Source organism: Rhinolophus sinicus, chromosome 3 (genome assembly GCF_057876585.1).
Source record: "Rhinolophus sinicus isolate RSI-liver-muscle chromosome 3, RSI-T2T, whole genome shotgun sequence".
Classification (NCBI taxonomy): Eukaryota; Metazoa; Chordata; class Mammalia; order Chiroptera; family Rhinolophidae; genus Rhinolophus; species Rhinolophus sinicus.
Genome location: NC_142503.1, coordinates 4962035 through 4985474, shown reverse-complemented (window position 1 = coordinate 4985474; position 23440 = coordinate 4962035). Strand labels below are relative to the sequence as shown.

Below are 23440 nucleotides of genomic sequence, written 5' to 3'. Positions count from 1 at the left end.
TGTGCTGGGAAATGCATTCTGTAACTTACCGAAATGTCCAACTCGACCAAAAGCGTGGTCTTTACGGCATCATTCGTAGTCAGCTGAACTGCCTTTGAAATTGGAACTTGAAACACGGGACCCAGTGAAGTCACAGATGCTTGGCTTTCCTCCTTGAGAAACAAAGACGATAAAACAGTAAATGCAATTTTCAGGTACACTTAGCAAAAGGTCACTGAGTGACCAGGTAAGATCTACAGTCTCACACACCTCCCTGGACATTAAGCATTCTTTTCTAAGGTAGGTGACTACAGACATTATGCTTCTCAAGCTTTCAGAAGAGAAGCTCATCCATATTTTAACCCCCCTGTATATGAGACATTAGAATTTCGGAGATACAGACTAAACACATCAGCTCCCTGCATTTCCACATAGACGTCTGTCTTCCTAATAAGCTATGCAGGAGGAAATAGTACGCATGCAGTTCAGGAAGGAGATTCTGACGGACATGATGGATGTTTAAGGTTGGAAGGTGTGTGTATGGATGGCCACGAGAACCCCCAATCACAGGCAGTGCTGTTCAACAGAGAGCTCATGACGGGATGTCCCGTACCTGCAGGGGCCAATGCAGGAGCCACCAGCCACAGGGCCCACTGAGTATGTGACATACGGCTAGTGTGATTAAGGAACCGAATCCCTAATTTCGGTTACTTTTCATTTATTTAAGATCAACAGGCCACACGTGCCAGCAGCACTGATATGAGCACAGGTCCTGGAAACCGCAGAGACCCAGTTCGGTGCTAGCCCCAGGCCTTTCCCACCGTGATGCTCCTAAGTTCTATTAAAAAAGGAGACTCACCTTTAGAAAACACTGGTGAATTATTTTCAGCTACGTACTTATATGGGAAAGCTGGGAAGGGGGTCTGGGGTGAGAGCCTCGTATTAACATGTAGGGCACTGGGACCTGCCCAGACTGCCCGCAGTGAGCTCTCGGTCCCTCTGAGAATCACCCTGCCCAGGTCACAGCTCCTTTCAGAGGCAGCCCACGTCCAGTGACTAATGAATGACTACAAAGCCCTTTGCCCCAACTCAAGACAACTTTGAAGGCGAACCCCGGAATCGGAGGGCTATTGTTAAGACTCCGTGCTGAAGGAAGTGGACAAAGTACACACACGACAGAATGCTGATGTGCTGGGCCAAGGCGGGCAGAGCACAAGCTCAGATACAGGAGTATTTCTAACTGGGACACTCTTCTCGGACACAGGCATTAACACCCCGGCAACAGGCTCCAGATAGGAACATGCCAACAGTACAGCTACCAGAGGAAAGACAAAGCGAGAGCCTCCACTGAGGCAGAAACAGCAAGAGCTGCGTGGCCAGCACTGAAGGCGGGATTAAAAGGCTCCGAGAAGGGGGGCTAGTCCAGGGGACAGAGCTCTGGGGAGCCCACACCCCCCAGATGACAACGCGCTCTGGAGCCGCCAGACACACACCACTGCCAAGGCCAGCACTGCTGCTGAGGGCACCGGCATCCCTGAGGACGCCAGGCTGCCCCCTGGTCGAGTCAGTGTGCCAGTCAGGGCCCCACAGAACACAGGGAGGTCGGGCACGGACCACGCAGCCAGGCGGGCTAATGATCGTCGGGAGCGACATCAAGGGGCTGCCGGGGCCTGACTCTCAGAAGCAGGGGGATGGCTGAGAACAGTGTCAGGACACGCCAACAGGAAGACACTCAATCCTCACGATGAGATGCTGACAGGTCACGAGCAGGAAGCGGCAGGCAGCTGCCCAGGAAACACTCCAGGAGCCTTGCCGTTTCTGGACGCAGCCCACCGACTGTAGGGCAGCCCCGCAGGAGGTCCCGGCCACACCACAGGAGCTGCACTCAGGGACGCTTCTGCCAGTCCTCGCCCAACGTACGTGTGCACTGGGCCAAGGGGACCCCGGGAGAGCTGAGGGGCTGGCAGAGGATCCCAGTGGACGCCGTGACCCGGTCATCAGAGTGAGGACTGCGGGGCCAGGCAGGCAGGGGAGTCCTGGCCCGAGTCTGGCTCCCAGAGTCCACTGCGGCCCAGGACCCTGCTGTGGTCACGTGGTAGGTGGCACAATCCCACACTGGGTTATCATAGTGGGGAAGGACAACAGGGAGCTTCAGAATGTAATGCCGACCTCTCTCCTCACCAAGATAAAAAATAAAAAACAACCTAGCAGCCTGTGAGGAATGGCAGATACTGATTATCCACAAGCATCTAAAGGACACGGATGGGCTCCATCGTATCTCCGTCTAGTTCACCCGTCTGGCCCCTGCAAAACCCAGATGGATCCTGGGAGGATGACACTGAACCACCAGAAACCGAATGGAGCAGCAGCCCCAGCTGTGGCCTCGGTGCGGACGGTTTGCTTTGACAGAGCAGGTCAGCGTGGCCTCAGGCACGGGGCCCGTGGACAGTGACTGAGCCATCAAGCTCTTTCCCATCTCCACCCCTGAAGAGCACCAGACATGCTCGTTTCATTCGGACCAGACAACGGCAGACATTTAGAATTCTGCCCGAGTCTGCGGTAATGCTCCTGCCTGCTGTTCTGAGACTGAATAAAGGGGGGCCATCTGGACACCGGGAAGACATCACTGGCCCACTACCTCAATGCCACTGTGTCACGAGACGAATGAGCAAGAAGTGCTGGTATGCTGGAGTCTCCGGTAAGGCCCCTGCCCGAGCAGGCTGAAGGGCCTGCCGTGTACAGCGACTCTGGGGAGTCCAACAGTCTGGTGCAGGCCAGGACCCCCAGCCCCCAAGGAAAGGATCCACTGTCGCACCTCATACCTCCCTCACCCAGAGAAGCCAAACACCTGCGAGGCCTCTCGAGGGTCAGGGCCAGCACGTGCCGCACCAGGACCTCCTGCTGCGACCCCGACAGGTGAGCAAAAGGCAGCCAGCTGAGCAGGCCCAGAGCAGGAGGGGCGCTGCAGCAGGACCGAGGGCTGGCGCTCGGCGCCGTGCAGCCCACGAGAAGCCCGAGAAGCCGTGGCGCTGGAGGTGGCCGTGCGGCACTGGAGCGGGGCTGGCCAAGGGGTCTTCGCCGAGACGGGCCGCAGAGCCACTTCCCCACGGCCAGTCCTGCCCCCCCCCCACGCCCGCTCCCCAAGGGGATGACTCCAGAGCACGACCTCAGGCCAGGCACTTTCCCATCCCTTACCCTCTAAGTGTATCCTCTGAGCAGGTTTATACAAGTTCTCCACAAACAGCTGAGATTTAAGAAATCTTTTAACTGCATTACTAACTCAAGCCACCTGACGCCACCCACCGTAAGAGGACCGCTCTTAGCAGCCCTTCCTCCTGCTGAGGTGACCTGCCACCCTCTGTCACAGGCCTCCATCCTTGCAGCGTGCAGACAGGGGCTCTGTACCACGTCTGTGCACTGTGCCCACGGGCCGAGGCATCAATGTCCTAAAGTCGCCTGTGCACCGAGAGTGCTTCCTGCAAGCTTAGGGAGATTTCCAGCACAACCCATCTTTCAGTGCAAGGTCAGGTCCTTTTAGTTCCCAGACCTAAAACCTACTGACTATAATTACCTCACTTAAACAATTCACAGAATAACGAAGTGTAAGTCCAAAATCAATAACCCACAGTTGTTTACATAAACACACTTATTTATTTGAATACTTTAGGAAGACACAAAAAATATGTTAAAAATTGCTATCCTACCAGGTATTTGCAAACAGTTCTAATATATTACAAAGTTGTACTTAAATTGTTTGTTTCTCAAATGTCTCAGTCTTTCGTTATTAAAAAGGAAAGAAACTAGAAATCATGACTGCTGCTTTGAGGGTGTGGTTTATGCCAGAAAGCCCAGTGGATCTCCCATTGGCCACTCTAGAGAGAGAGGGCTTGGGCCACGTTTGAAGATGGGCTGCCCTGGCCATGTACCCTCAGCACGCTGAAGAACTTTCAGGGTACCACGGATGGGTGGGCGTGGGGAGAAGTTAGCTGTTATCCCACTCAAGCCCAAAAATGTACAGACAACTTTTAAGTCCTTTATGTAATAACAGGAAAAATACTCTAGGTAGAGAAAAAGACTTAGTACTATAGACAAAAACAGGTCCATAGGACAATTATCAAGAAACAAAACAATCCCCAAAGTGGAGCATCCAAGATACCAAAAAACCACACTGGAAAGGAGATTTTGTTCTAAATGGGTCCTTCAGGGTTAGCTGCTGAGGTAACAGCCTGACTGACTCTCATCTACCATAAGAAACCAGGAAGGTCATCTCTAAGACAATGGAAAACCTGGGCTCTTCACAATTGACTTCTTCCAAGACAGAAGGAATGTAATAATGGGAGCACTTCTGTAAGGCAGGGGATGGGGGGGCAGGCCTCCGGAGACTACTCAACTCTCACTGCAGTGCAGGAGCCACAGACAAGCTGTGCACCGATGGGCACGGCTGTGTTCCAATAAAACTTTATTTATAAAACAGGTGGCGGAACACATTTGGCCAGAAGCCCAGTCTGTTGACCTCTGCTGTAATGCAATTAAAAACCAAAGCAAAACCCACACTCCTGGTGAGACAGTACATAGCATGAAGCAGGAAGTAAGGCTGCTTACCTGGCCCAGGGCCTCCTGCAGGTGCACCTGTAAATACTCCGGTGGTAAAGCGGGGATGTTCAGAGAGGCGTGAGAAAGTGGGGGGACTGAATGGGTGAGTGAGGACTCAGTGTCTGCAACTAAAGCACTCGATTGACCTCCGTTGGCTACATTTTGTTCCAAAACCGCAGAATCCTTTCTTCCTGAATCATCTAATCTGAGAAGTTCAATTTGTGATTCAATGTGTCCTGATTCCGGTTTCACAGGGTCTGTCCTCCGGGAAGCATTAGGGGCTGTGGCGAGAGTTCCATTCATCTCTTCTCTTCTACTTGACTCAAAATGCTTCGCAAGGGCAGCCCAAAGTCCATCAATCCAAGGCTCAACCACAAGTTCTAAACTGGATCGTTGTAATAAAAAAGGAAAAAAGAGACAAATGCCTGAGTTCTCCATTTCAATACATAACGACAGGTAATGGCAGTGTCTGTCCATTTGGCAGAATGCTATGCAACTGTCAAAACCATTAAACATGAAGACGACTCAGAACAGAAGAATTACTTATGAATGACTAAGTTAAAAAAGCAGGATGTTATTCTGATTTCATCAAATGAGCTGTAAAAAATATGCACGTGCATAAAAGTTAAAGAACAGAGGCATTTTAGTATTAGGCGATAGGAATGTGATTCCTCTTCATTTCCTAAGATAGCTGGTAATCTTCTTTTCAGGAGGTGTAATTTTAAACAAGCATGTTAAATTCTGATGAGGCTCACAGAATTTAGCCCAAATCCAAGTCTATGTTAATATCAAATGCTAGTGACAGTAACCAAATGTAACAGTTTTGTGCCTAGCCAATTTACTGATCTTTTTGTCCTACATATTAAAGGACCACCAGGAAATCACTCCAGATTAAGCTTCTAATAGTTCAAACCTTCTATCGGTTCTGAACAAATTTTCTGGGAAATTTCCAGGGAGGCTGGCCATGGGAAAAAAGCAATTATTTGGGAAAGCTGAATTATTCTAAGTACATGTGAAATGTGCGGGTCTCCTCACCACTAACACAGGATGACGACTCCACCATAGCCCCACCTTCCCTGAACAGAGAAGTATACGCAGAGCGAATGGAGACATTGCGTCAGGACCCTGGGGATACACCTTTGTCTGTGAATCACAACTCAGAGGAGGCAGAATTACATTCCAGCTCATAAAGCTAAGCGACTCTGAGGAGGCGGCACAGTGAGACCTCTGATTACAACGACTCTGGCTACAATTCCACTGTCTTCATTCCCAGGAGCCCAGCTAGTACGTAGTGCAACATCTGGTTACACAGCACAGCAGGAGCCTTTGGAAAAGCAAGTGTATGAAATTACGGGCTCAACAATGACAGCTACATTGAAAAAGCCATTCTCACAACTCAGAAGTAAGAAGACGATACCGAGAGAGAGACCTAATGTTACTGAGTGCTCACCACATGGCAGGCTCTGTTCTAAGAGGACAACCGTATGAAGGCACGTGAGCCTCTCCAGAACCTTCCACAATACATACTAATAGTATTCACCGTTTCACAGAGGGAGGGAAGGACCTAGGCACACAAAGCTGAAGTAATCTGGCCAAGGTCTCATTCAGTAAGTGAGGGCTCAAGGTTTTGAACCCGGGTAGTATTTGGACTCCAATCCGCACTCTTATCCCCTCAGCGTGGTGGTATATTAAGCCAGAATGTCTTCTAGAAAATATTTAAATTTTAGAAAAGGGAAAATTCAAGTAAGTTTGTTAGGTTGAAAATTTAAGAGATGCAGGCTGCAGAAATGAACATTCAAAAATTTTAACACCTAATAAACCCAATAATTTTAACACCAAATAAATGAACAGAGAAACTGAAAGCCTCTGAAGAGGCGTAAAATGGATGAACTGATGGGTCTAATGGGTTTTATGAGGAGTCAGCAACTGAATAGCTCACACTACACAATAAAAAAGTAATGCCAATGAGGTTCTGGAAGAAAAGGAAAGAACCCAATATAAAGGGACAAAACTAAAAGGTAACCTGCAAGGAAATGTGGTAGAGCTTTCTCACCATCAAAGACAAGCTCTGGGGATACGGAAAAGATCCACCATCACTGCTGCAGAAAATGTTACGCAAAGAGTAGGCACGGAGGGGGTTAAGCAGAACAGAAGGGTTGCCAACACACTCCTGCCAGGTAGTAACAAGCAGAAAAACATTAGTCATTATTTGCTGAATTTGTCAGTATTCACAAAGATCTAGTGAGATGTGTTTAATGCATGCACCTAGTAAAAACACGTCACATGGGTGTGCTGTTATCTGGCGAAAATACGTAACGGCTAAATGACAGAGTAGGCGGTGGGACAGCATCTGTAAGATCTCTGAATAAACACACTAAGAGGTTTGGAAAGGGGACACATAGTGGGAAACACTGAATTGTAAAAACAAGAATAATAGTAATTAAAATAAAATGTACACTTCTGGCAGGCATGGTAGCAAAGGGCCACTGAGCTGTAAGGGGAGGGAGCCCAGGGATGCAGCGTGCTGTGTGCTGTGAAGGCCCGTCTGGGCTCTCCATCAGTGACAGTGGCCTGCTGGTACCGGGCAGGTACAGGGCCCTAAGCAGTCACCCCGTGTGCACAGCTGAGGGAGGCGCACACATGTTCCCTAATTCCTAAAGAAAATGTGCATTTTCATAGATACCTGCACACTTTAAGATAAAGTTACACTTTACGTGACTGTACTGGGGTACCTTCTCCACTTTCTTCCATGAGCAGATACTGAGAAGGATGAGGCACTTGAAAACCTCAGTGGAACAGGTCCACCAAGCTCTGGCTGATCATGGGTCCTAGAGCTAAAAACACTGAACCTAAAAGAGGACTTTCCAGATGGCAGTTTCAGGGCTCAATCAACAACTTTTATCAACCTGCTGACTCTCGGGACATACACACAGACAGGCTCACTGGAGTAACAGAGAAGTGCAGTGCCTTACCCCACGCAGTCGTCCGCGTGTCCAGTGCCATAGAAACGCCGCGCACCAAGCTCCTCAAGCCGCGTGTCGATTACCTTCCCCCCATTACAGAAGTACGTGTATTCTGAGTCACCCAGACCTAGAGAGCCCACACAGGTTATCAGCGCGCAAGAAGCTCGGAACTTTAAGACAGAAAGGCAGATAAGTACCAAAAACACCCCATTGACAGAACAGGAAATAAGGTAGGTGTAGCTCCATATTTTCTTACTTTTTCCTTGAATAATACTAAATATGAGATAATGTTCTTATATTTTACAAAGCAAAAGTATCTGACATACTGAAACAACATACTTGTCGACTACCTTTAACAGAAATATATTTCACATTTTTGTTTCCATAGATCTGTGTAAAAAACATGGAAATCTTAAAACAAGGATTAGATAGGTATAAAAAAACCTGTCTGTTACAAACTTTTCTGATGTAGTGCAAGGGTCTGCACACAGCCCGTGGGCCAAGTACATCTGCTGTCTGTCTTTGTAAATCACGTTTTGTTGGCACACAGCCAAACACATTTGTTCCTATTCCGGCAGCTTCAAGTGCCCAGAGTAGAGCAGAGCTGAGCTGAGCACGTAGCTGGTGCAGAGGCCACATGGCCTGCTAACCGGAAATGCTTCCTACCTGCTGGTCCTCTATGGGCTCACTGACCCCGAGTCTGGGGACACAGGCACATCTGCAACAGCGACAGCCCCTTGCTATGTTTCTGTTGGACAAATTAAGGATAGATTCTATGTTCCCTGGTACGAAAGTGGACTAACATTTTCATACTTGGTTGAAAATGTAAAATTAAAAGCTTCAACTCCTTAGTATTTCATCACCTCCATATACTCTCCTAACGAGAACAGGCTGAGCAATTGGTGGGTGGATCCGTCCATGGGCCTAAAAGACTGACCAGAATTCTTGGATGGGCTTTAGTCTTTCCCTTTTAATAATGGTCTGAGAAAATTTACAGTAACATATACATGTTCGCTTTTCAAAATAAAGTTTTAGAAAAACTTGAATTTAAAAAAAGTACATACTCCAAAATATTCTCTTAAATATGTTCTATACGACCGACCTCGGCCAGGGTCATAATTTCAAATTTCTAGTCAGTTACTTACCAGCACACTCCATCCTTGCTGGATACCCTCGCCCCAAAATAACTCTAAAGCATGAACAATCCCACCACAAACCAGGAAAATGGGCCCTGAATTCCCTGCCTGGTATCGTATCTTGCTGAGCTGGTCCTTCTGAGTCTTTATCCTAATGTTTTACTCTCCACTTCACAGAGGCCTCGGCCAGAGTTTCTTACCCTGAGAGCTTTTAAAAATACTGCTACCAGAACAACCGCGTCAGAATCACTGGAGTGGGCCCAGGTCCCGGGATTTAACGAAACCTCCTCCAGTCAATGCCAGTGTGAGGCCAGGACTGGAAACCACCCTCCTATGGGAATGGTTCTTAGGGAGATGGGAGGTCCACTTGGGAGTGTTGTGAAAACAGCAACAATAAAAGAGCATGCAGGGTTGCTCCGTCAGGGTGTTTCCAGCAGGTTCGGGGTGGGGCCGGGCACCAGTACTCTGAGAGCGTTTCCTGGTTGATTCTAATGTGCGCCCCTGGTTAAGAACATGACTCAGGGGCTCTGCAGAGCTGCTGGGGGGGGGGGGGAGGAGACTGGGGAGGCAGCCATAGAACAAAGCACATTATGTACACTTAAATATCACATATGTATTTATATAAAAAACCAAAAAGCCCAACATCCATACAATTACAAGTCATGGTTTTGAAAGATACATTCAGACGCCAGAATTAAAGCCAGTAATAATGGAGTACATTAAGAGCAATTACAGCACATACCCAACAAGCCATATCGCAGGTGCGCCAAGAAATCAATCGGCAGCGTCTTGTCCTGTATTTCTTTCACGAACTTGTGGGCTGTGTCGGGTGGGTCTCCGGTGCCCGTGGTAGAAACCACCACCACAAGAGGTGCTGTTTCAGTTTTTAGATCATACTAAAAAACAAGGATGTCACGTCAGGGACCGGCTGCTGTGTGTAGTTTTCACTTCCCGCAACCAGCTTGGTTTCCTGTGTCTGGAACCAATGAGCACTGCGTACGGCACGACTGTACCCAGACAGGTACCCAGAGCATCAGGGCTATCGTGCCCTCAGGTTCCAGGGAGCTCAGAACGTCATCTGTGTCACTGACATCATTAGTTTCCAAGTTAAAAATCAAGCGTCTGCATTCTAATTTTAACCTAAATTTAAATATTTCAAATAGAACATTACTCTGTCTCCATTTATGAGCCTATGAGCTCTACTGCACAAATGTCATCTATTTCGACTCAAGGGAATCCACCTTACTTTTCAAGCTGATATAATAGGTAAGGATTTGAGTAACATTTTACCGAGCGACTCAACGCTTACACCACACTACACAAGTCGTGTATCAAACCCTATGTCTATGCAGTTTGTTCAAGTCACTTCCCCTTGAAAAGGACTCCCATGATCTAGGAAACGAGCTACCTGTTTGAACCTGGATCGGGAACAACTGGAGAAACCACTCAGCTGGGGAGAGCAAACAAGTGACTCACATCGCGTTGAGAAACATCAACTACTCACCTGTCAGACAGCTGCTGACCTAGGTGGCAAGGTGACCCAAGGGGCCAAACAGGGGCTAGTTATATGACGACCTTGTTTTGTCTGTAGTAACAGACTCGGACTGTACCCCATCATGCGGCACCCGCAATGTAAATCTACAGTTACTGCAGAATTACGGAGCCAGCCAACTGGCGGTCCCTGGAGGACGCCCCGTCAGTGAGTGACCACATTAGGTGTCACCGGGGCCTCGCAGCACAAAGGAACTAGCTGCTTCTCCTTCTATGAGCTGAGTTTATAATTCACCTGTACTGCTCAAAGTCTAGTCTTTTGGACTAGAGACGTGGGAAAGGCCAGAGGATGTGAACTTGAATGAGAGTGTACTGGCAGAGGAGTTTCTGAAGTACCGAACTGAATTTCACTGCTTAGTGGCTGGCACATCTTCTCGTGCTTGTGTGAGGGCCCCTGCTAGTTGCTATGACCTGGTAGGTATAATACAGTATAATCTGGAGGTCTCAACCAGACTGACTGTAAGAAGAACACAGAGCTGTGAAGATCGTATGTAACTCAAGGTAAGAACTTCTGCAGAGATTGAATGTAAAAGCAAGCAGCCCCTGACCTAAAGAAGCGGAGTCTTATCTAAATCCTTACACTTCTCCTTTAAATTCTGTTCGATGGAGGAACTCGACATGAATAGCAAGGTCTTTATTTTGGGGCAATACAAATGGGGCACTAGGGACCATGAGGTGGAAAGCGCACACAAGCACGCGAACACACACATCTCATTTGTTCGCACAGCCACCTGCGAGGTAAACAAGGCAAAGCCCACGCCTTCCGTGCTGGCTGAGAAGTTACATGTTTCAGTTTCTGAGACTACTTAGTCTAAGGCAAATGCACACTTATATGTAAAATAGAAAAGCTGGTGGGAATCTCACAACATGGTTGATAGGATAAACGTCTGCGTGAACAGCTCTTACCTTATCTGACTCACTCATACAGTGAAGGTCTGCAGAGAATCCATGTGCAACTGCCTTTTCACAGATTTCCTCTGCTATGGCCTTGGCCTGTCCCTGCTGTGTGGCATAGAGTAACAGAAACCTCCTCATCACCTCGAGGCACGTACCACAGCTCGCACAGTTACACTGAATAACAGGAAAGGGAAAAAGGGATTTTCTTTTGAAGGCAGTAACAACCTGCAGGTACTGATTCTCCCTCATAAACGTTATCCACACGCAGTGTGAAATAACTTCTGACTTTGTTAGCACGCATTCCCAAGAAGTCTTTAACAGTGAGAGAATTCATCAAAGCAAAAAGGACACAGGAATGAAGCTCGAATTCCATGGCTCAGAAATCATTCCGGGGTCAGACTGCTTGGCCTTGAACCCAGGCTGGTCCCTCACACTGCAGACCCGCGGGCAAGCTTCCCAACAGGCCTGGGCCTCAGCGCCCGCCCTTACAGTGGGTAACAGTGAGGCCACTGACAAGACGATGGGTGCAGAGCACCTGGGCAACGGTGGACACACAGCAGCGCTCACCTCATCTCAGCTAATATTTCTGCTTGCTCCTTTACAAAAGGTAAAGTAAAAATTCATTAAAACTGTAGGATTTTTGGTTGGTAATTGATTCTAATGCTAAATGAACTAATCAGAGCACTAAATTTAATTAAAGCACATACTATGTTTTATTAATTCAATATCAATTGTATATGTGACTGCACACACACACACACACACACACACACACTTACATACGTACAAAAAGAAAATATTTCTAATCCACTCAAGCATTTTACTAGTACCTGCATTTTTCCTGAAGGGGAAAAGCAGCAATAAAATAAAGGATACTCACTGACTTTCCCCCATACTCATCCAGTGTCTAAAACTGGGGGACTGTTCATTCGTAGGAAAAGATCTAAAGTAGAACTCAACTCAAAGTCTCAGCTTTTGGTGAATGAACCACCAACGGTTTTCTGCTCTGGCCAGTTACACCTCGGGACAAATGAAGCAACAAAGAAAAAGGCAAAAGAATCGTGTTGGGGAACATGCTAACAATCGAGGAATACGTTTAGGGTTCAGAACAGCGCCTGGCCAACAACAGACGCTCAATTAACTGCATAAATGAACACACAAATGAGGACAGACACAGACACGACACGTTTAGGGCTCACTGACAACTGTGTAAGTGCAGCGACAGAAACGCCACCGCGTATGATCACACCTGACGACCTGGACACTTCTCGGGAGCCCCGCACAGGCGGGTCTCACCGCCCCCTTATGAAGCACGACTGCTCCCCACGCCCCCAAGGCGGCTCCCCGACACCCGCCGCGCACGGTCACGAAGCAGCGGGGAGCAGGCGCCCCACTCCGGCCGGGGCCGCGCCGGGACCCCCCGAGTCTCCAGCGCGCCTCCCGACACCCCCACGGGTTCCCGCCCCCGTGTGCTTCCCACCCCCGCCTGGAAAAGCGTTCGGAACAAACACGCCGACGGGCGGGCCCGCAGCGACCGCGGGACCAGCACCGCCGGGGCAAACGCCGCGGCGCGGCCGGGGACCCGACAGGGACGAGCCCCCGGGCAGCCGGTCCTCCGCTGCTCACCCAGCGACCCGCGTTCCCCCAGCCCTGCCCAGGGCGGGACGCGGGGGCGCGGAAGCTGGTCCCCTCGTGCACCCAGGGCCGCCCGCCCCTCGGGCCCGCGGGGGGCCAGCGGCCCAGACTGGGGAACAGCAACAGCGGAGCGCTTACCTGCAGCTGCCCAGCCGGAGACGCCAGGAGCCAGCGCGGGAATGGCGGGCCCTGCTCCCGCGCCTGCGCACTGTGCGCGACCCCCCCCGGCCCCGCGCATGCGCGACCCCCGGCCCCGCGCATGCGCGACCCCCGGCCCCGCGCATGCGTCGTGCTGCCGGCCGCGCCGCAGCGTGCGCGCGCGTACGGAGGCTCATGAGGCTCCCGTGGTCCAACGCTGCTGTGAGCTCCCGTGGGCTGAGCTCGGTAGGTATCCACGCGGGCTTTGATCTCGGGTGTTCGAGGCGGGTAGGCGTGGGCCCGCGGCATCGCTGAGGCTCTGCACTGGCCCGCCCAGCTCTTCTCAGGCCACCGCTCTCGGTGCTTGAGCGCAGGTCCCGAGGGCGCCGGGTTTGGGGGCGTCCGGCCCTTGGGGTCCTTTCATTCCAAGGAGGACGCGGCCCCCGGGGCGCCCGGCCTCCTCTGTCCTGCACGTTCGTTTTCCCAAATCTCAGCAGGGTGTTTAGGTCTGAACGGGCCGCCCATTTCCCCGCTGCATCATTTTCCTTTTTTGATTCAGCGTTTTTGCCAGCACCAAGCTGGACCTTTTTCTTCCTCAGTTCTGGCGAGATCCTGGCTCGGAGCGGAAACCAAAACCTTAGGGCCCTTTAGCGCGTGTTGTACCCTTGCTTTACACTGACCTATAGGAATTTTGGCCACTTTACCCGTTGCCTTTTTTGAGTACACGTGACCTTTGACACTGACACCCTCCCCGCCCAGCAGAAAATCGGGTATAACGTTTGACTCCCCCAAAACGTAACTGTCGCGAGCCCTCCTCATCCGGGGATTCCCAACCACTGACGGAAAACGTGTGTTTAACCAAAAGCAGGTCCTTCCGTCAACCAACCTACAGGAAGCACGTTTACGGTCTAGGCTGCCTGCTTTTGCCTCCCAGTTCGGCCACTTAACTAGCTGTGTAAACTGGGTACAGTCACTTCTTTGTGCTTCAGTTTCCTCACCTGTGAAATAATAAAAGTACTTCATGTTGCTGTTGGGAGCATTAAGTTAGTACATGTGAAGCACAACATTTGCCTGGCAAATGACAGTGATTTTGATTGATAGATGCCAGCCACTTCTAAGCTCTAGGTTTAAAGGGATTCTGCTCTTCCGGTACTTACGTTTTAGTGGCAAATGTTTATTAATCGCTTCTTTGGGCCACTCATTCTTAGTTTTATAAGCCTGGATGTTGTCGAATGAGTCATGTTCTTCATGTATTTAATCATGTATTTTATTCCTTAATTTAGTTATGAAATCAAGAGGCATTGCAAATCTGATGGCATGGCTTTAATTACTTTGCGGAGGAACCTTTGTCATTTATCTGATTTCCGGATACATGGAGCTCTGGCTGCTCTGAAAAGTCAACCTGTAAATCACGTTCACAAGGTCGTCAGCGAGCGTCTGCGTCCGTGGTTCTCTTCACTACAACCTGAGCCTTTCAGGGTCAGGTTCCATCATGCCTGCTGTAAAAAGTTCCATTCGGAAAATGGAAATGACCTTCATCCAGTTGGTGAGCCAGTGTTCTCTCAAGTACATGATTTGGACAGTTTTGAACAAAATCTTAAAAACATGGACGAACAGATATTTTACAGGAGACTAAACAACTTCACTTCACCAGAGGAAGTGCTAAGTTTTATAAACACACTGCAGACTTTGCCTGATACAATGGCGGCAGCAGCCTTACAACGGATTTGTGAAATGGAAAGAAAAGATGGTGAGCAAGGACTGCCAAAGGAAATACTGGAGAATCACGTCTTTCAAGCTCTATGCGTTCAGTTTGAACAGGAACCCTCAAATCTGTCAAACACTGGTTTGGTGACTGCTTTGCAAGCCCTGACTCTGTTGGATGTGGCTCCCCAAAGTAACTTGTTATTGAACCTGGTGGCAGAATGCCAGCATCGTCTCCAAAGGGGTGGCCTGGAAGTCCATGGTCTTTGTGTTCTTGGAGAAAGTCTGATTAAATTGCAAGGTCCAGGTTGTGCGACACTAGACTTGGTTATATATCAACTGCAAGGTGAAAAATTGGAAAACTTCCACCCTGAGGATATTGTGGCCCTTTATAGGATACTGCAGGCATGTCCTGAAAAAGCGGACCAACACCAGATGCTTCTTAATAAGATAAACAACTTTTCCCTGTCAATAGTTTCCAACCTGAGTCCTAAGTTGATAAGCCAAATTCTCACTGCCTTAGTGGCTCTTGATCAAACTCAGGCACTTCCTCTGGTTATAAAATTGGGAAAATATGTTGTGCGGCATATCCCTCGTTTCACCAACGAAGAGCTCAGGAAGGTCTTAGAGGCTTTCATATACTTTGGGCACAACGACAGGTTTCTTACAGCAGCCCTGGAGCAGCATGTGGCTGCTCTCTGTCTCACCCTGGACCCCGAGGTTGTCAGCACTGTCACAGCGTACTGCAGCAGAAAACAGATTCTTTCAGAACCCATCCTGAACGCAGTGGCGGAAACTTTTGTTTGCCAATCAGAAAAATTTTCACCTAGTCAGATTTCGGAGTTGATTGAAGCATTTGGAAAACTCAATTATTTGCCACCAAATGCCTCTGATTTATTTAGAAAGCTAGAAGATACATTATTCACTCATTTTAATCACTTTCCTCCCAAAACACTATTGAAACTTCTCCACTCGTGTTCGCTTATTGAATACCATCCTGTCAACTTTATGGCAAAACTGTACAGCCCTTATTTTCTTCAACGGCTCCTGGGTGAGTTGGTTTCAACCTTGAACTTGTGACGTTTTCAAGTCACATATGTGCCTTTTACATTGAGCAGTGCCTCGCCTTTCTTTTTCCTTCCATAAATCTAAAGGAGACATCTGCAGTTGCACAAGCTTGTGGAAATGCAGAGCTAAAGAGGGCTAGGACACTGCGTCTGGAGAGAAAACAGTTTCGGGTAAACAGACTCTGCTGCCCTAGCTGAGACACCGAGGATTCTTGTGGGACGGTGGTGGTGGCAGTGCCACAAGTCACCGTGACGTTAGAATCTCTGTGAGACAGCCACTGTAGAACTCCTAATTTGTATTTTGAGCGGATGGTGTTCATCTTAATTCAAGACCACCAAATATGTCAAAAATCTGGATCTCCATAGTTAAAGGAAATTCCCACCAATTCAGCCAACTTACTTTTTCCCCTTTATGTAGTCTCTAATTAGGAGCTGAGTTCTTGAAAGTCAGAATGAGAGTACACTGATGGCAAGCAAGACAGCATAATTAACTAACATGTTCTTAGTGTCATTTAAAGGTTCCTTATCCATGCTTCATATTCTTTTCTCTCATTATAGATACCAAAATCCAAACTCAACTGTGACTGGGATGCTTTTTATTTTAGGTGAAGAATCACATTTGGACAGACTGAGCCTAGCACAACTGACCCAACTTTTGTTAACCTCCATCCTCGAATGTCCTTTCTATAAGGTAAAAGCACAAACTGTGTCGCCTTATTTCCCAGTGAGGGAAGTTTTCATGTGCCCCACCCCCAACATCTTTTCACTTCTTTCTCTTTTGCTTTGTCTCAGTAACCTCACTAGAAAGCAGAACTTCCATTTACTTGCAGTGGCCACCGGATAGCCCTTTCTTTGATAAATGGACCCCACTTCTGATTCCTGTCCTTGAAGGGCCCACTTCCTACTGTGTAAGACTTGGGAGTTTTTATCAAGTGCTGAGGGCATATGAGTCAGTCCTCGGAGATCATGCTGAGGGCTGTAGCTTTCTGGTACCTGTCGGGTCCGGTGACTAGACTGAACGCATCGTAAATCACGCCGCCTACACCTCTAGGCCAAGCCAACAAATGCCCTCGGGTCTGATAAGTTTAGTGGACATGGAGTTTGTGCGTCCATCAAGTTCTCTAAAGACTGAGTCTCGTAATGTTACCCACACCTGGTTTAGGGTCAGAGGTGGTATCTCCAGGAGTGCCCCCCTCCTGGCCCTCCATACTTGATCGAACCACATTTAAAAGTAGCTCGTCCAATTTGTCTCTTCATGGAGAGGGACAAAGTACAATTTGATTTTATGCCCAGTACATCGTGGACGTTCCTCAGGGCAACACGTAAAGATCCAACGCATTCTTTTTAAGAACGGCGTGGTAGTTCCTGGTGTTTATCACTGCTGATGACGTTCGGGTTTTCCCGACTTTTGTCTCTATCAACAGCACTGTAATAAACATCCTTGCGTATCCTTTCATACTGGAGCCTTTTGGGTTTTTTCTTAATCTAGAGGGTAGATTCCTGAAAATGGGATTACTGGATTTTTGACAAATACCAAGAGATTTTTTTTTCGTCCTAAGACTTGTGGATGTCACATTTCCCCAGCAATGAATGAAGGTGGCCTTGTCCCTCCCACTTCATTGCACTGTTATTAGTCATATAAGTTTTGTCATTTGACTCAATGAAAAAGTACCACGTCACATGCTTCAATTGTATTTTAATGAGCAATAATTAAGTTAAGCACATTTTCACATTCTTACTGGTCACTTACATCTGCTGTGAGTTGCCTTTCTACCCCCTAACTCATTTCTATTGCATTGTTTAGCTTCCCCCCCACCGCCCCGTATAACTCATTGTAAAACAGAGGTATTAACTATTATGTATGTTGCATACATTTCCTTCTAGCTTGTAGTTTTTATTTTTGGTTTAATATTTATCGTGCCTTTTTGTTGTACAGAAATTTTTAAGTTTTCTGTAGTCAGATCTATCTACCTGTTATGGATTCTAGGTTTCCTAGCTCACTTAAGAATATTTTATCACTTTTAAGGTAATATAAGAATTTCACTAAATTTTAAAAAAATATTATTTTTCTTACTATAATTAGATCTTTAATCTACCTATAATTGATTATAGTCTGTGATGGGACAACTTCAAGTTAGTTCTTTTCCACATGGATAACGAATTGCTACCACCATTTATTCCATAAGTATTCTTTTCTTACTGAATTGAAATGTCACCTTTATCACATTTTCTACTACTGAAATTTTAATTCAGTGTCCTTAAGGTCCTTAAAGCAATTCTTAGATCCAAAGTTATTTCTTGAACTATCATAACATTGTTTTCCTTCTTTCTTTTTCTTTTCCTTCCTTTCTCCCTTCCTTCCTACCCTCCGTCCCTTTTCTTTCTCTCTTTCTCTGTCTTACGGGGATCATTGACTACTTCTAAGACATTTAAAAGCTATTTTGAACTATTGCACTTGAACTATAAGACTATTTTGCATTGTCATTTTGAGAAAGGTATTTGTTCTAAGTCCTGGAAATGTATTATGCCTATAAAGTAATTTTGATTGACTTTTACACTCAGGTAGCCTTCGTTTTATTTTCTGGCTTTGTTCTTATTTGTATTTCTCATGTTTGCACATACGAATTTTAGGGTCCAAAACTTCTTCCTAAATATCAAGTGAAGTCGTTTCTTACTCCGTGCTGTTCCCTGGAGACGCCTGTGGATTTCCAGCTTTATAAGTCTGTGATGAGTGGACTGATTGACTTTTTAGGAGGAAGACAGTATTTTGCTTCCAAAGTGTTAACGCCGTATTGCTACACAATAGGTAAGCAGAAGGGAGTTCTGTTGTGAACTAAACCTCAGCGTGTGTGCATTCTCATATGGAGCACGTGGGACTGGAGGTCTGGAAATGCCAAGTGGACGTGGCCCTCCGGTGAGCAGCGGGCTGCAGAGTCCAGGTGGTTTGGGGCCCGCACCACAGCCACACCGTAGCAGAAGGCCTCTGCGCAGGTTTAAACCTTTCATGCTGCATCTTATCTGTAAACTGGGAAGTGGAAGAAGGGTGACCTCTAATAAGACTCGTTTAGGACTACAATGCGGGCTGCTGCCTGGAGCACAGTAAGTGCTCAGGCACTCTTGGCTGCTGTTACGCACAGTGGTGTCCAAGAGAGTTTACATTCCAGTTAATTACAAGTTTTGAAAACTTCAAACTTCGGCTCCTGGTGCCCTAACCACACTTCAGGTGCCCAGTAGCCATGGTGGCTTGTGACTGCCATATTGGATGGCTTGGGTATAAACATTTCTGTCACCGTAGTTCTTTTGGACAGTGCTGGCTAGCGTCCCAGACCTTTGCAATATTTAAACATTGATGAGTAAAGGAAAATCAGCTTAAAGAGTACAGTGTTTTGTGGGCTTCAGGTGGTCACATCTCACCCCCCTCCTTTATGGGCCCCATGACAAAAGGCACAGCAGAACACCAGAAGGAAGGAAGGGGAATCTGCCTGTGCTTGGGGACCCCCCTTGTCGGGGTGCTGTTCTACCCAGGAGGCCCTGGGAGCTCCTTTGACGAAAGGCTCAAGGTGCACCAGGGTCTAACTAGGCTTAACTTAAAGGATTTTCTTCACTGTGTGGACTGAAGGGTTCAGTTGTGTGCGTGGTTCTTTTTATACCCCACGTAACCTGCGAACCCACTCGTTTTTGTGTAGTTGAGCCTTCTTGGTTTAAGGCTACCTTGGTTGAGCACAGACCAGTTGAAATTCTCACCAGTGTCAGGTGTGGTCAGTACTTTGCAGCCGTCCACCAGCTGGTCAGTGCGGCGTGGAGGAAGCAAAGCAGAATGAGGAGGAAAGGAAGGTAGTGTTTGTGAGACGATCACACGAAGGATTTTTCCTCTTTTCTCACCAGATGTTGAAATTAAATTAGATGAAGAAGGATTTGTATTACCATTTACAGTTAATGAAGATGTACATAAAAGGTAAAGAAAACTTGTGGTTTATGTTATAAGTCTATTGAGGTTAATAAACGATTGTTTTCTTAGGAAAGTGAAAAAAAATAGACATGATTCTGGAAATTAAAACACTACTTTGCAGCATAAAACACCACTTTGCAATTTTGGAAATTCCTTGTAATATTTTATGAACCTCAATATTAATAAAATTGAGTGCTTTTTCAACCATTAAAGGATACACAGTCAGAATTCATTTGAAAATAGTATTGGCAAATAGGAAAAAAGCAAATCCCAAATAAACTCTGGCAACTAAAAATATGTAAGTATTTTGGGTTATTTTAAAAATTTTCTCTCCAACTTTTCAGGGTAGCCCTGTGTATTGATGGTCCGAAAAGATTTTGTTTGAATAGTAAACACTTACTGGGAAAGGAAGCCATCAAGCAAAGACACCTACGCTTACTGGGTTATAAGGTTGTTCAGGTACGGTTTCGTCTTCTCCCCCCCCCCCCCCCCCAAACAGTAGTTCAGATTTCCTTTTTCCAGGGCACTAAGTGGTTGGCCAGCCCAAAGGACCAAGAATTTAAATGCCAACTTTGTTAATTAGGCCTAAACCTCTTCATTCATATTTTGAAACACAGAACTTTCAAACCTTTGGTTTTCCAAAAGTGGGGAATCCCTATGTTCCCTGTAAGCTCTGCTTACCTGTGTTTGGATTACTGAATTATTGGAATGTCTGTTGTGTTTTAATTTCCCCGATTTAATAAATAAAAATGGACAAGATAGCCCATTAAAACCAGGATCTTCATCAAACACATAATGTTTAATACCTTATTTGAGATTACATCGGAAATCACGTAAGATCTTCTATGAGGAGCCCAGGGGATGCCATGGAGCGTCCCCAGTTCCCAGGCCGTCTGCCCTCTGCTTTCCTGTCTGGGTACTTTTCCATTCCATTGGCACAGCCCCAGATTAATTTTCCAGAACCATTCGTACCGGCGTGTGCTCAGCCTTCACTGCACTGCTTACAGGACCAAGTCGAAGCTCCTCTGCATCTCTCCGTCCCAGGCCCTCGCTCCGAGCCCAGTGGTCACTTCCCATCCTCGCCCCCTCCGTCCCCTGCATTCCCTCACCCTTCTCCTGTGCCCAGCTGCTTCCAGCACCACACTGGTCTCCAGCACTCGAGTAGCTCACCTCTGCTCATTCACCAGCTCCCCACTCAAGGTCACCTTGTACTCCGACCTGACAATACCAGAGCACCGATTTTCTTTGCACGCTCTGCTTTGCATGTACTGAGCCCCTGCTATGTGCCAGGTGCTGCTGTGGGCACGGCCCACGGGATGAGAAAGCTGGCATGACCCTTGCCCTCCAGGAGCTTACCTTCTGCCATGGCAGAGGGCGTGAGACATAAGTAACCAAAAGCCCAAGGGAAATTCAGACTATGAAGGAGTATGACGAATTTTATTTTCCTCCCTTTACAGCTCCCTTATTACGAGATTGAGATGCTGAAATCAAGACTTGAATTGGTGGAATATTTACAAAGAAAACTATTTTCTCAAAACACTGGCATTTGTTGGTAACCAGAAGGAATACTGGGCTCAGAACTCACAATGAAAGAAACTGCTTTCATGGACTCAGTGTAGGAAAAAGAATGTATTTTGTGAATCAGCTATTTGTTAATGGACTGGTGTCTGGAAAGGGGCTGGAGTTTACCTTATACCATGTATGTAATTATCGGTGGAAAATTTGCAATTAATCTTAATTTTTATTTAATACAAGTATCATAAATACTTTTATACAATAAACAATTGATCAAATTAATGAGTAAGTGTTGTTATTTTAAAATCTTTCGTCTTGTAAGAATTATCTAACTGGAACTATGTTCTTGTTTCCATTTCTAACAAACGTAAGGAAGACATTTTACCTCCCGTGACCTTTTATATTTTCTTACACGAAGTAATATGTGGTGAGGAGGAGGAGCAATGAAAACAGACTAGTCCTTTAGCTACAAACATACATAGAATTATGCAAAAATAACCCTTCAGTTAATAACAAAATACAGTCATATGGCAGCTTTTATCTTTGTTTAAATAAAAGGTATAAAGACATAACAAACTTAGGTAGGGCTTTTGGGGGTAGCTTGGCGGGAGAAGCTTCTAAGCTTTAAATCAAGAGTGCACTGTGTTGTCTTTAGTTCTCTGTAGACGTGTCAGTTTCCTGTCATGGTCAGGTACAGATTTCCGGGAGCCAGGACAAGGGGGCAGCCTTCATGAGGGCGCTGGAGTGGGACACAGGTTCTCCCACCAGCCAGTTCTATGACCTTGGCCAAGGAGACAGGCCATGCTGTCGTCACTCACTGCTGAGCCCGTGCCCAGCACTTGAGCCTTACGCTGTGTGAGTCGTGGCCTTCCAACTGAGGCGTGGTTCCCCTTCTACAGACAGTGGACCGGCCCAGAGAGGAGGGGTGTCCTAGCCAGCATGTCACGCCTCATGAGTGGTGAGAGACTGAAAGCTAGTCCCAAGCAGGAGACTCGAGTGGCTAAGAATCCAGCCTAGTCTGAGTACCAGCTTGGCCACTTGCGGAGTGACCATGGGCCTATTTCTTCAGGGATAATAAATGATTAAGAGGGTTGTGAATAGTTTCCTAGGGTGCCACAACAAGGTACCACATAATGGAGAGCTTAAAACAACAAATGTATTTTCTCAGTTCTGGGGGCTAGAAGTCCAAAATCAGGGTGTCTGCAGGGCTGTGCTCCCTCTGAAGCCTCTACAGAAGGACCCTTCCTGCCCCTGGCAGCATCTGGTGGCCCCAGGCATCCTTGGTCTGCATCCCTGCCTCTCACGTGGCTGGCTTCTGTGTGTGTGTGTGTGTGTGTGTGTGTGTGTGTGTGTGTGTGTGTTCACACCAGTCACGGGATTAGGTCTCACCCAAATGACCTCATCTTGATTAAATCTGCAAAGACCCCATGTCCAAATAAGGTCACATTCACAGGTACTGGGGGTTAAGACTTAAATGTAGTTTTTGAGGGGGACACAATTCAACCCGTAACAGGTTGAAATGAGGATTATAATTAATAAAGCACTTAGAAAACTGCCAGCAGAGTAAGCACACAATCTATGCAGCTACTATTGGTCTGAATTTCTACCCCATCAAGCAATATACGAGGTGTGATCAGACAATACGGTGAATATTTAAATAAATTCATTACAGTAAAAGACACATTGCCACTAATTCTTAAAATACTCCCCCTCACTTTGAACATGCTTACCCGATCATTCTTGCCACTTTCTGAAGCAGTTCAGTCCTCTTTAGTTGCGCTGTCATGGCTGCCTTGATGTTGTAAATCATTTTGACTTTGGGACAGAGACAGAATTCACACGGTGCCAGATTCAGTGAATAAGGTGGATGAGGACACACCATAATGTTTTTGACAGAAATTGCCGTATACCAAAAGTGAGGTGTGACACAGAGCACTGTCATGATGGAGGGTGATTTACGGCACACTTTAAAACACACCTTCTCTCAACCGTAGCTCACACCCAACTGCACCAAACAAGTTAAACTTGTCACTCATTGTTACTAAGGTTCAACGTGCCGCTTCCTGTATTGAAGACCCCTGCCTTTCCGTTGGCTGGCACTCAGCAGCAGCATTCACCATATGTTTTAATCACAACGGAAAGGCTCCGTGTCACACATTGCTTCTGGTATGGCAATTTCTGTCACATAAAAACATTATGGTGTGTCCTCATCCACTTTATTCAATGGATCTGGCACCATGAGACTTCTGGCTCTTCCCCAAAGTCAAAATGACTGTGAAATGTAACCATTTTCAATTGATTCAGGACTTCAAG

General features: G+C 47.0%; 2 protein-coding genes across 4 annotated transcripts in view; one reads left to right on the top strand and one right to left on the bottom strand.

The window, feature by feature from the left end:
- Positions 1-13005, bottom strand: part of MTRR (5-methyltetrahydrofolate-homocysteine methyltransferase reductase) — a 38187-nt gene extending 25182 nt beyond the window's left edge. The window contains exons 1-6 of one of the 2 annotated variants that reach the window (XM_074329095.2): positions 12893-13005; positions 11129-11293; positions 9414-9567; positions 7545-7662; positions 4582-4957; positions 30-152 (exon numbers count right to left, since the gene is read on the bottom strand). In XM_074329095.2, coding sequence (XP_074185196.2) covers positions 30-152; positions 4582-4957; positions 7545-7662; positions 9414-9567; positions 11129-11257 — 900 coding nt within the window. In that variant the 5' untranslated portion in view covers positions 11258-11293; positions 12893-13005. Of the gene's footprint in view, positions 1-29; positions 153-4581; positions 4958-7544; positions 7663-9413; positions 9568-11128; positions 11294-11999; positions 12187-12892 lie in introns of those variants that run through there. The other variant, XM_088796427.1, reaches the window with a different exon arrangement.
- Position 13006: 1 nt separating this feature from the next.
- FASTKD3 (FASTK mitochondrial RNA regulator 3) lies at positions 13007-21409 on the top strand. 2 transcript variants are annotated; one of them, XM_019743371.3, is made up of 7 exons: positions 13007-13138; positions 14176-15647; positions 16269-16354; positions 18295-18469; positions 19549-19618; positions 19957-20071; positions 21070-21409. In XM_019743371.3, exons 2-7 carry the CDS (start codon positions 14210-14212, stop codon positions 21166-21168), a joined length of 1983 nt encoding a protein of 660 aa, XP_019598930.3. In that variant the 5' UTR covers positions 13007-13138; positions 14176-14209; the 3' UTR covers positions 21169-21409. The 2 variants fall into 2 exon arrangements, 1 of the variants encoding a protein (XP_019598930.3); XR_012495189.2 differs by lacking the exon at positions 19549-19618.
- Positions 21410-23440: the final 2031 nt, after the last annotated feature.